Raw genomic sequence first — 13,322 nt, forward strand, 5'->3', positions numbered from 1 at the left:
CATTATACATACCCACATAATGCATTGTAATGCATTCATAAAATATGATAAACATAGCTATAAATATATATAAAGGCATAACACATTATAGCCATGTTCAATATGCATTATGAATGCTCTCAGATATAATGCACTATAAATACCTTCATAATGCATTATACTGACCATTATAATGCATTATGAAGGTATTTATAGTGCATTATATCTGAGAGCATTCATAATGCATATTGAACATGGCTATAATGTTATGGCTTTCTATAGATATTTATAGCTGTGCTTATAATACTTTATGAATGCATTACAATGCATTGTGAGGGCATGTATAATGCATTTAGATGACTGCTTTAAGTAAAGTGTTGCCATTATTATTTTTTTTAACCGGCAAGCCAACACATTTGTATATTACTCAGAGTCTTATATACTTATTTGCCTAAAATGTATGTCCTGGATGGCAAGCAATTGGAAATAACCTTGACTAGCAGATATGGTAGAGATTGTGAAATTGTTACAAGGCCTTGTCTCGAAGATAATGTAATTCTGATGAAACACGTAATTATAATGGAGATAACTTGGGCTCAATCATTGCATTTAAAGCTGAAATGGAGGCAGCTTGTGTGGTTGGTAGTGTCAAATCAAGATGTGAAATTGCCTGGTCATTGCCAAATCGGTCTGGCTCTTTAAAGAAACATCTGTAATTCAAATTCATTTTTTACAGCTGTTCACAGAGTAACATACTAGTTATAGTTTACATTATAGACTATTAAACAAGTAATAAAACGCTAGTTTTATGAATTTTACCAGGACGTTTTATAGTGATATGAGTACATATTCTGTTGTGGTACAAGTCAGCTCGAAAATGAAGCAACCCCAAACTTGAATCAGCATTTAGTAAAAGAAAATGTATAGGAAACAACCTCTCTCCATCCAGAACGTGCTTTGGGCAGAATGACCAGCTGCAGGCCCAGCGCTAGTGCTTAACTGAGTGTGTCACGCTCTCTTCCCCCAGCTAGATAGTTGACTTAATTTTGTGTCTATGTCAAGTTTGTCAATTTTCACCAGCCGTGAAATTGTATTTCAACTTCCACTTTAGTTCAACTGTGAACTGATTATTGTGTAAATAATGCTGAGCTGTAATTAATTGACATGGAAGGGGCCTGCCATTAAAATGTGAAATGTTTTTACAGATTTATACAAAGTTTGGTGCAGTTCACTGAGTTGGCATGGCAGAAGTCGAGAAAGCTAAGCATTAATGAATCCTTAATTAAATTAGCTAGTTTTAATTGCAGTTGAAACTTCTATTACAGGTGAGGCCATGCTGCTTCTGCAGGAGGTAGACAGGCCCTTATATGGTTGACATGAAGGAATGAAGTTTATTTGGGTTTTTTATTGGGTTTTCCATATATTTAAAATTATTCCACTTTGTGATAATTCTGGTGGAAGAAGTAACATGGGGATAAGAACATCCTTGGACATCCTTCTGGAACTCAATGACTGGAGACGGCTCTGGGTCCTTGCTACTGTGCACTATCAACTCTAGCAGCAATACAAACCAGAAAACAACCTTTTCTATTAATTCATACAATAGAAACAAGAAGTACTTTTGGTCATGGCAACTTTATACACTTTTAAATGCCTTTATTCTGGCAACAGGTGAGGACTAGATTTGTTATATTGACGTGAAAATCACGTCAGTCATGAACTTTCATGTTGCAAAATATAACTTCAATGTCGAAATTTCTGAATCCTTATTCTATCAGTATCTCAAGTCTTTGAGTCATTTATGAGAATTGATAGGTCGCCCAGGTTTATAGGTTCAAGTTTGTGTTAAGTTTAATTTTTCCTCATATTTCTGTGGATTTCCTGTCACAGATCGTGTTCAGGTGATTTGAAATTTCTGGCTATAGACTGAACGTCGGTTCTGGGATAGACCCCAAGCTCACTCCAACCGTGCATTGAATAAATAATTTTGCTTGAGCCAAAGATTTTGTGGCTGAAGGCTGAAAACCGACTAAAAACATTGTACATTTCTATATACGTAATAATGTTCGCACAATACGGATTGTTGTCAATGGAAAAGCGGCTAATACTTTGAGCATGTCTGATCTGCCTTGCTGTACCTCCACGGTTCAGAGACTGGATTACGATACAGCAAACATAAACATTATATTCTTTTCTTTAACTCCAAAATGATCAAATCGACAAAACCGTAACGCGCAAGTAAGCAGAGTTAGGGCACCGGGAAGACGGTCACCCCCAAAGCCCATTACGTAATGGCAGGTTATCAGCTGGGTAGGACTCCCACTACAAACAGGAGAGGAAGTAGCATTCCCAGCGCTTCCTGTCTGTGAGCGCTCCTGCATCAGGGTGTCAAAAAGATGTAAAGATGGCGGAGCTGCAGATGCTCTTGGAAGAGGAGATTCCAGCAGGTCGAAGAGCTCTATTGGACAGTTTCACCAACCTCGAAAGAGTCGCCGAGTATTGCGAAAACAATTACATTCAGGTGAGGAGCGGCGGCTGCCGCTGACTGCGGGTGTTGGCGCGGCGCGAAGCGGCTCATTCTGCGGCGGACGGAGCGCTGCTCTCTGCTGCTGGCTTCCCCTTCTCACCGCGGCGATATGTGCTCTGCTGCCGCCGCCTACCCTGTCCTGGAAATTGCATTTGATTTTAGCCCATTAACTTTATCGTAGTGAAATTACGGTCTGGGACGCTCCCCACCTGCTTCTCGTTTGTTAGGCATGTGGGTGAAGCATTTGTAACGGGTAGAAGCTGCTGGAAAATATTATTGGGGTGTCACTCGATCACCCCCGAAGTCACTATTTTTTTTTTAAACTGGAGTTATCGATTTCGTAGCTGCTTTGTAGCTAACCTTATCCAGTTTCTCACCAGCGCGTTTGTTTATAGGTCTATTAGATATACATCAAAATAGTTCACTTGTCGGTTGATTTAAAGAGTAAATGGACTGATTACATGTTAAACCCTGATATTATCATCACTTCTTAGGGAAGTAACACGGAAGGTATCCTACTTATAGCTAAGATAGATGGTGTGAAGTAATCAGCGATCTTAACGTTTTCCCCGAGCACAAACGGGCTCGCTTTTGATTTTCATTTATAGGGAGCCAAATTATACATCGCAGTGTCGTTCAATTCGTTGAAGTTGGGTCATTTAGTATGTTCTTTGATGCAACATTTACGAGACACATCCCCGTGTAGACCCAATTAAAATAATGTTGTTATGCAACATTTTCGAATCATAGCTCGACCATATTCAATGTATTTCCCGGGTAAAACCTCGGCGGAGTGTGATAGCTGTGTAGATACGATGCCTTGAAGATGATTTTGGGGAGGCTGTATCCAGATACCCAGAGTTTGATATGAGTCGTTCAGTGCTTTGGTTTTGCTAATCAATTACTCAACTTAATTTTTACATGTGGAAAAAAAAATCACAATTAAACTCCTTTTATGACCCGAGTTCAGGGTTCAAATTAACGGGATGAATTTTGTGCTTTACTGCGAGATCGCTTTGACTGTATCAGTGTATGTGTAGTTAAATGGAAATCTTAGCAATCTTCGCTGTGATGTGATGCCTGTCATACTCGGCATGGTTTTACTGGGGTGGAAATAGTTCAGTTATGCGGTTTACGCGCTATATACCCTTTGCAGATATTCAATGTATGTGAAAAATACGAAGTACCCCTAAGTGCGTAGTCCGAAATGGATGACGTAGCGGTTACTATTAGCAGTAAATGGTCGTCATAGTGATTCGGAGTATTTGTGACGTAACAGACAGCGCGACTTTGAGTAAGAATGGTGTAGCGATTCAGGTAAAATGGATCTTTAGATGCTGACCCTTTTTCTGTTTAGTTAGGAAATCCTTTAAGGCAAGTATTGATCCATTTTCGAAGGCGGTTGAAATCTTGTAAACAGTATCTTTATGAAGCGCTGTCCAGTTATGACAGCCCGTCGTTTTTGTTCTGGAATAGCACAGGTTACTGTGATTGCTGTTGCTTTCCTGCTCAGTTTTGAAGCTGTCTGGATTTTCTATTTGCATTCACTAGCTAAGCATATTGTTATTGGTATGTGTGGTGATCTTTTGAAAGCCAGAGAGCCTTTTTTCTGAACCATCTCTGGTTGTTGAATAGCTTAGCTCTGTCTAATCAGCTAGGGACCACATGCAGTTGAACTGATGTCTCCGTGTCTTCCAAAATTGTAGCATGGTTTAAATATGTGACCCCATCTGTAGGTCCAATCATTTTGTTTTGGAAATAAGGATCAAGAGGCTGATTAGGTGCTGTTTTGTTTGTTCAGAGTATGATTTTAGAAAACTGGCCTTTAATGTGATATATCTGTTGTATTATTTTTTAAGTTCTTATTGGTGCAGAACAAATTCATCTTTTGTGCATATTTCTGATTCAATCTATTTTGTTGTACTTTTGTATGTTTAGCTTCTGTTTCATTTTCCCCTCATCACTTCCAAGCAGTCTGATAATGAACTCGCCTAAATAGTCGAAACGTCTTTTTTCTTATGTCATATGTTTGCTTAAATGCAACCGCCACAGGATTAGTGCCTTTTGGTCAGGATTAGCACGCATTTCAGTTTTGTTTAGTAATTGTATTTAATTTCTGGCGACTCTTATTCACCTAAACATTTACACACCAACAGTAAAGGGGCATATTTTGCGTTGTCCACTAAAATTCTTATATATGGAAGTTGGTCTGTTAGTTTTCCGTTGTCTCATTAAAAGTTTTCCACTTGTTATGGGGGAAATTTTGCTGTGTACAGCCATCTGAGTGGTGTGACTGGTGGGGAAGATACTCTACATGTTACTGGGTGGTGGGGTGGGGGAGTAGCTGTGCTTTCGCACAGACTGTGCAGCCCACACAGAGTCTGCCGTGGACAGATGCATCTACCATGTGAAAGCGGCATTGTGGGTACCGACACATGCTGATCTCCCTCTGCCACCCACAGAGGCAGGCTGCAGGGGACCCCTTCCTCCTGCTGGGGAAGATCTGAGTCTCTTTCGGCCTGCTTGTAAGTGACCCGGCACGGGCTTTGCCTGGTTGACAAACATTTCATAATATGTGCCTGTGGCCTTGCTTAGACTGTGGCCAGGAGCAGTTTCTGTGTTACGCTCTTGGGAACCAGCAGCACCTCTGTAGCAGTTGGATTGTGGAGGAGGTGATACAAGACACTGTGAGGACACTATAAGGCACTGAGCGGACACCAATTCCATTGCAGGCCAAGCTCTTACTGTTCTCTCAGTGGAATTTGTTCAAAATTGATCTGACTGAACAGCAGAGTATTCCAGTCACTGTTTTCCCTCTTTTTGTTTTATTACTTTTCGAAAAACGTCATGCTTGAAAGAGCCCGATCTCCACACGATAGACATCACCGTAGACCAAGCTGCTGCTGAAGGCGATTCTGATGACCGTGTGAATGTGTGACTCTGACTCACGGTTCTTGTGAGTGCATGTCTGTGTGTCGACCTGCTTGGGCGTGTGTGTATGTGTGCGCATGCGCGCACTGGGAGGGCCTCTGACGACATGGATGCTTGCCACCATGGTCTGTGTGACATGGTCTGTTTCTGAGCAATACTATTTCTCTGTTGCCCGTTGAAATGAATCAGAAATGGAGTTGTTAAATTCCAGAGGAAACGCTTCTTTAACACCGTGTGAACTGCCCTGCAAGGTTTTCACTGTCACTACAGTCTGATTTGTTAGTAAGATTTCTGTTGGTTTAACTTGAGATCTTATTGGGTGTGTTGGCCTGAGGTCAGTCTCATTGTATTATGAAGCATAATCAAAAGTCAGAGCTGGTTTTTCTCATTATCTGATATGAGCTTGTTTTACAACTCAGGTTCTCCAGTGAAGATGGGCAAAGTACAGAATGTCATTTGATACAGCTCTGCCTATGTGCTTTACATGTATAGTGCAGTGGTTCAATAAGACAGACTTTGGTGTGATTCCAAAAACCACAGAGTCTTGCTGAGAACATGTGAGGCAGAGGTGGTTCTATGTCGCAAACTGGTTATTCAGCCACGCCGTGTGTGTTACGGGCCTGAGGGCTTTGTGGTACGGGGAAGTTTGCCTGGTGCTGAAATACCGGTTCTTCTGGAATGGCGCCCACACATCCTCTTGGTTAATTTCCTGCTTTTGGTGTGTGCTTGGCATAGCCGCTCTCCTGTGGCACATTGTTGGACCTTTTTGAGTGTGCGTGTGTTTTCAGGAGTTTTCTGGAGTTAGACACATCAGCCCTTTGACATTTCACATTTTTGCTTTATTTTACTTTTATTTCTCCATTTTGGGTATTTTTAGATGTACTGCACCAGCATTCCTTGGGGCACTTTCTGCCGTTGTGAAATAGACTCCACCCACTGCCGGGGCCATACATGAACTCTGACATAGAGGTTATCATAAAATTTTCTTGGTTCTGTTTCAGAGTGAGATTGTTTTGCTCGTTCAGCTTAAGGCCACAGTTGTATAGGATAGGCCTCCTCTGCCAGAACGTCTGACAAAAGGCAAACAGAATTGCCCCTTGTTCACTGTGTGAAATGATGCTCTGAAGGGCCTGTATTTGGGAGGTTCATTGTTAGCCTGTGTGTAAGGCGTTGAAAGATGAACTACAGGAGTCAGCGTGAACAGAAGTTGCCCTGTCTTCTAAGAACATTACTGTCCTGGCTTTGGAGTAGCCATTTACCAATACAGCGCAATCTTTGTCTTTTGTGTCTGACGGCCCCAGATGTTTGGTGGTGTCAGAGATCCGGCAGTATAAGGCAGAACTGATTATGAACTTTTTCACTCGCCCGACAATGTCCTAGTTACACGCATTTAATTGCTGTTCTTGTGGAAGTGTTTTTAATGATCTTTGTGAATGTAGAATGCAGTTTGACACAAAAAGCGATGCAGAGCCTGGCCCTGTTAGGGCTCCTGAATTGCCATCATCTGTGGCTTTCACAGCTTTGGGGCTGACTCCTGTTCACTGAAAGGGACAAAGAGGAGAGGCTGAACTGTGCGTATGTGAGATCGCTCTCTGTGAAACTTCCACTGCTGCTGCTCTGGCTATCCTTTCAGGCTGGAGCGGGGATATCGGGTAGGTAGCTGCTGTTCTGGCTGTCCTTTCAGGCTGGAGTGGGGATATCGGGTAAGTAGCTGCTGCTCTGGCTATCCTTTCAGGCTGGAGCAGGGATATCGGGTAAGTAGCTGCTGCTCTGGCTATCCTTTCAGGCTGGAGCGGGGATATCGGGTAGGTAGCTGCTGCTCTGGCTATCCTTTCAGGCTGGAGCAGGGATATCGGGTAGGTAGCTGCTGCTCTGGCTATCCTTTCAGGCTGGAGTGGGGATATCGGGTAGGTAGCTGCTGCTCTGGCTGTCCTTTTAGGCTGGAGCGGGGATATCGGGTAGGTAGCTGCTGCTCTGGCTATCCTTTCAGGCTGGAGCGGGGATATCGGGTAGGTAGCTGCTGCTCTGGCTATCCTTTCAGGCTGGAGTGGGGATATCGGGTAGGTAGCTGCTGCTCTGGCTATCCTTTCAGGCTGGAGCGGGGATATCGGGTAGGTAGCTGCTGCTCTGGCTATCCTTTCAGGCTGGAGCAGGGATATCGGGTAGGTAGCTGCTGCTCTGGCTATCCTTTCAGGCTGGAGTGGGGATATCGGGTAGGTAGCTGCTGCTCTGGCTGTCCTTTTAGGCTGGAGCGGGGATATCGGGTAGGTAGCTGCTGCTCTGGCTATCCTTTCAGGCTGGAGCGGGGATATCGGGTAGGTAGCTGCTGCTCTGGCTATCCTTTCAGGCTGGAGCGGGGATATCGGGTAGGTAGCTGCTGCTCTGGCTATCCTTTCAGGCTGGAGCAGGGATATCGGGTAGGTAGCTGCTGCTCTGGCTATCCTTTCAGGCTGGAGTGGGGATATCGGGTAGGTAGCTGCTGCTCTGGCTGTCCTTTTAGGCTGGAGCGGGGATATCGGGTAGGTAGCTGCTGCTCTGGCTATCCTTTCAGGCTGGAGCGGGGATATCGGGTAGGTAGCTGCTGCTCTGGCTATCCTTTCAGGCTGGAGTGGGGATATCGGGTAGGTAGCTGCTGCTCTGGCTATCCTTTCAGGCTGGAGGGGGGATATCGGGTAGGTAGCTGCTGCTCTGGCTATCCTTTCAGGCTGGAGCGGGGATATCGGGTAGGTAGCTGCTGCTCTGGCTATCCTTTCAGGCTGGAGCAGGGATATCGGGTAGGTAGCTGCTGCTCTGGCTATCCTTTCAGGCTGGAGTGGGGATATCGGGTAGGTAGCTGCTGCTCTGGCTGTCCTTTTAGGCTGGAGCGGGGATATCGGGTAGGTAGCTGCTGCTCTGGCTATCCTTTCAGGCTGGAGCGGGGATATCGGGTAGGTAGCTGCTGCTCTGGCTATCCTTTCAGGCTGGAGCGGGGATATCGGGTAGGTAGCTGCTGCTCTGGCTATCCTTTCAGGCTGGAGCAGGGATATCGGGTAGGTAGCTGCTGCTCTGGCTATCCTTTCAGGCTGGAGTGGGGATATCGGGTAGGTAGCTGCTGCTCTGGCTGTCCTTTTAGGCTGGAGCGGGGATATCGGGTAGGTAGCTGCTGCTCTGGCTATCCTTTCAGGCTGGAGCGGGGATATCGGGTAGGTAGCTGCTGCTCTGGCTATCCTTTCAGGCTGGAGTGGGGATATCGGGTAGGTAGCTGCTGCTCTGGCTATCCTTTCAGGCTGGAGTGGGGATATCGGGTAGGTAGCTGCTGCTCTGGCTATCCTTTCAGGCTCTCTCTTATGTGGGTGATGGTGAGGGACACAGCCGTGGGAGGGGGCCCACCTCACCTCTGCCTTTCAAAGTCCCATTGAACAGACTTTGTAATCTTTAGTCATTTAAGCTCTGAACTGCTGGTGTATCAGGGTGCCGTTTGTCCTGCCCTGGTGATGCCCCTCAGCTTCTACACCTGAATCCACAAGCTTTCTGTAAAATGTGGTAATTATCATGCAAATGTAACTGAATGAGGGGTGGCACAGTGGTGCAGTGGTTACCGCCGTCACCTCACACCTCTGGGACCTGGGTTCGAGTCTCTGCCAGGGTTCCATGTGTGTGGAATTTGCATGTTCTCCCCATTTCCCCCTCCGGGTACTCCGGTTTCCCCCCACAGTCCAAAAACATGCTGAGGCTAACTGCCCCTGCCTTGCGCCGATAGGCTCCGGACCCCCCGCAACCCTGAATAGGACAAGCGGTTTCAGAAAATGGATGGATGTGTTTAACTGAATGAAGGGGCCAAGTGGAGTGAATGTGTCCCCCATTAAGCAAGAGCATGTGGTGTGCTTCTGTCTTCCTCTGCCTCTCTTTCTCTCCCTCTGCCTCTTTCTCATTCTACCTTTTCTTTCTCTCCCCCTGCCTCTCCTTCTCCCCCCTCCCTTACTACTTGCTCCTTCAGTATTAATCGGTGAGCAGATCCTGGCTGGCCGTCGCGCGGCTCTCGCATCGCTTTGGTGGTGCCATGCGCCGCCGCCTCCAGCCTGGCCGTCGTGTCCCGTGACTCATGGGCATCTGCAGGTCCTCCTGGGGCTTCCGCCTGTTGGATCTGGGATTTCTTCCATACCCTGTAGAGCTGAGTTAAAGGTCACTTGTGGGCCGATCTGGGCTTGGGTGTGGTGTTTTTTAGCTCATGGGCCTTGGAGAAGAGTCACCTTGTGTAGACCTAGACCCCCCCCCCCCTGTTCTTTTCCTGAAAGCTCGCCCCCTCCCCCACCATCATTGGTGTACCAGGCGTCGGTTCTGAAATATTTAGGCATTTCACCTTTTCGAACAGTCAGGCATGGAACAAAAGCAGAATACTGATGCCACGCCGAGGCAGTGGTCAATGATGTCATACTTCTCATCTCAAGGTGTCTTGCAACTGGTTCTCTGCTCAGCCTGTACCACTGATCACTAATTTGGGAGCCACATGTGTATTTCTAACAGTCTGCGTTGTCTGTTTCTCTATATTTGGTAGCTCACACCCCAGAACTGTTAGGGGAAGCTTTGGCTTTATGAGACTCTGGTGTCCCTCTAATGTAAAGTTTAAAAAAAAAAAATACTGCTGTGATAAAATAAGCACATTAGTGGTGCTGCACGTGTATTAAATCAGTCCCTTCACTAAGTGTACATATCTGTTCCCCGCCCTGGTTTCTTCATGCAGGCTCTGTCCGGCCGTTATTGTGCTCTTTATATTTATATGTGAAAAGATCAAGCTATTCAAATCGGGGCCCTATGGCAGACTCTGCTCCCTCTGGCTGAGCCCTTGGCCACGGCTGCGTCGGCTGTGGTGGCTGCAGTGGCTGCAGCTGCGTTTCCAAAGCCCCCCTGGGCCCCATCACCCTTTCAAAGCCTCAGCATGGATCACGAGTCTTGCAGCCCTTTATCTCCGTGACTTTGGTCAGAAGCTAATTAAAAGGTGCTTAAAAGCTTTTTGAAGCTGCCTGGGGGAGGCCGTGTGGCTTCCTGCGATGGCCGCTCTCTGCAGGCGAAGAGGAGCCAGAAGCTGGGACTCCCACACGCCCGGCTGGCGGGGAGCCATGCCCTCCCACGCTCCCACTCCTGCTACTCCTCTTTGGCCAAGCTGTTCCCGTTTCGGACCGTGTCCCCGTGCTGCGAGGGGATTCCTAAAGTCTTCCTGTCTCGTCCGTAGTGGTTCGTTACCGTCACCTTTCTGTTGACTCTGGCAGCCACAATCCTTGGTTTTATGAGCCGTAAAACAAGGCTCTGTCAGCGTTTCGCTGGACCTGCAGGGATGTGGCAGGGATGTGGCGGGGATGTGGTACCGCTTATGGACTTGGCGTTGAGTTCTGCTTGCTGGTGCTTCCATGTTCTGGTCTATTAGAAAGTGCTCCTGAGATGTACAGCTGGTAGGCATGACCAGAAAGTAGGTGGGACCCCCTTGGATTTCCTGTAGCTTCCGTCTGTGTTTTTCTGTTTCTTTCCCAAAACACTGAATGGAGCTCTTGGGGGTGGAGGATGGCTGGATGGGGGGGGGGTATTATGTTATCTATATATCCTTGATTCAAAGTGCATTTAAGAAACCACTTGAAAGAAAAAACCCATGATTGTGACCGTTGTTTATGAATGGTGATGTAACAGTTCACCAGTGGAATCCTTCCACTCCTGTCTTGGTGTTTGTAGGCTGTGTGTGTGTATGTATAATTTTTTTATTAGGACAAAACTCCCATGGTTGCTGGTTTCTATCTTCTTTCACTGAGACGACCAGCTGGGTTCTTCAGTGCCTGCTGGAGATGGTATCAGTGCAGCAGTCGATGTTCTTTCAGGGACCATTTGATATAGTCGCACTGATTATTTTAGCCATATAGGCCAGGCTTTCCAGTATGAATGAGAGTTCAGCTGTGGGGTGCTGTCGTGGACCAAAATAGACCTGTATCTCTGTGCTTATGCATGATTATTATTTAAGCATTCTTTAGTATTTCAGTAAAATATCCCACACGGGAGGCGGAGTCTCCTTTCGTGCTCTGACATGTGACCATGTTCTCTGCTGCATTGGCCAATCAGAAGGGAGATGTTTTGCTCTCTTTTCTCCTTCCTTCCTGCATGCCTGCGTGGACGCAGCGGCGTGATGTAACAGAAGCCGCCGCCACCTGTTTGCCGTCTGCGTCCGGCAGCTACACCCGCCCCCCCCCCCCCCCCCCCCAACAATCTCTCTCTCATGCTTTCGCTGACTCTGTAATTACAGCCTCCCTCTCTGAACTCCTCCTCCTATCCCCTTTCAGCCTGAGTCCCCACTGAGCTGCTTCCCCATCAGGAATGATACCGATTAAACAGAGTATAATTACAGGAAGCTCTCCGTTCAGATGAGTGGCCCCTCCCCATTTTCCTGCTTTCTGCAGCCCCCTCGGAGTGCAAGATGTTTGGCCTTCTGCTCTCTCGAGGCATTTGGCTCGGTGTCGGTCCTCCTTGCTGGGTTTGATTCTCTCATTGCCAGCTATTAGCAAGGGAGCAGAACCTTAGCTTTTGTTTGTGGCTCTGTAGGCCCCAGGGTGTCTGGCTCTCGTAGTGGGTTCAGGTGCCTGCAGCAGTGTGGGGATGCTTTAACAGGCAGCGCATGGCTGTGTTTTTAACTGCGACCCGCTGAGTGCAGCCTGTACAGCACCTCCACACAAGATGACTTTAGACTTTTCTTTGTCTTTTATGTGTCATGTCATGTTACTCTTGAAGTACAGCTTAAATTAGTCTGTGAGAGGGGAAAGGCAAAAAAAAAGGTTTTGATGTCGACGAGCTTGAATAGAGACTCACTGGAATATGGAAAACTGAGGCATTAAGGTAGCGTAGCTTCTGTCATCTATTAGATAGGTGAGCGAAGATGAAAACGCATCTAATCTGACCTTTTTCTGTGCTAGATATTTATCGAAGTCAAAGCAGGTAATAAGCTATGAATGACATGACAGAGCAGCCGTGCTTCCTGCCTGGCTGGGAGTCTTGCTCTTTATCATGGCAGTCGGCTTGTTAGAACGAGACACTGGTGAACTTGAAGCGTCAGCTTACATTTCCTCACACCATGTGCAGTTCAGCTAAGCAGCAGGTCTTCAAGGTCTAAGGAAACCGGGGGGGGGGGTGCAAATTTGGTACATCCCCGGCTGGGGCTGGTTGCTTATGGTGCGTTCTATTATTTCTCTCCAAGTCGGAACTGGGATGAAGATTTTGTTGTCCGAGTTGCCCCAGTGACGTAATTTCAACATGGCGACATGGTTTGTTTGTAGTTTACCGTTCCAAAAAAGAATATCGCTATGAATGTACTCAAATATTTTATAAAGCTTTTAATGTGGTTTGACTAGTTCGTGTTTCTTGTATGTCTCTCGGAAAAATCTCCATTTCTCCATTTTCTCCTTTTGGAAAACTCCAAATCTGCTAAAATATAAAGCAAAAACACACAGCAACGTGTTCATGGAGGCAGCCATGTTTTTTCCGAGATGTGGGTAGTTCGAACGGGAGATTGTCAGACGTGATGTCACTCAACTCGGAATTTCTGAGTTCCGAGAGAAAAACGAACGCACCATTAGTCTTGAGGTTCTGACCCAGGCCTTCTCATCAGAAGAAAACAATTTGACCATTGACCAGCCTTTGTTTATTGAGTTAATTTAATTCGTTAATCATTTAAATAGGCCAAAATGCCGTGTCTCAGTGTCTGCCATCTGTAAACTGTTGCCTTAAATGTGACCTATGCAAGTAGAGTTTAATTGGGTTGTTAATTGTTTATGGTTTGGAAGAAGCCATACAACCCACAGTAAAACTATTTTGATTTTCAATGGGATTCACTTGCATTTGTTTTTCTTTTCTGTTTTAGTTATTCTGGAAAGAT

At 46.1% G+C, this 13,322-nt stretch overlaps 1 protein-coding gene across 15 annotated transcripts in view; it reads left to right on the plus strand.

Moving 5' to 3' along the window:
* The first annotated feature begins 2,285 nt into the window (after nt 1-2,285).
* abi2a (abl-interactor 2a) overlaps nt 2,286-13,322 on the plus strand; it is a 30,619-nt gene continuing 19,582 nt past the window's right edge. For 5 of the 15 annotated variants that reach the window (XM_023805864.2, XM_023805865.2, XM_023805859.2 and 2 more), the window contains exon 1: nt 2,287-2,500. In XM_023805864.2, the coding sequence (XP_023661632.1) occupies nt 2,384-2,500 (117 nt within the window). In that variant the 5' untranslated portion in view covers nt 2,287-2,383. Of the gene's footprint in view, nt 2,501-13,322 lie in introns of all 15 variants that reach the window. The other 10 variants (XM_023805866.2, XM_023805867.2, XM_023805868.2 and 7 more) reach the window with 4 other exon arrangements.

The sequence above is a fragment of the Paramormyrops kingsleyae genome, chromosome 1, assembly GCF_048594095.1.
Source record: "Paramormyrops kingsleyae isolate MSU_618 chromosome 1, PKINGS_0.4, whole genome shotgun sequence".
NCBI lineage: Eukaryota > Metazoa > Chordata > Actinopteri > Osteoglossiformes > Mormyridae > Paramormyrops > Paramormyrops kingsleyae.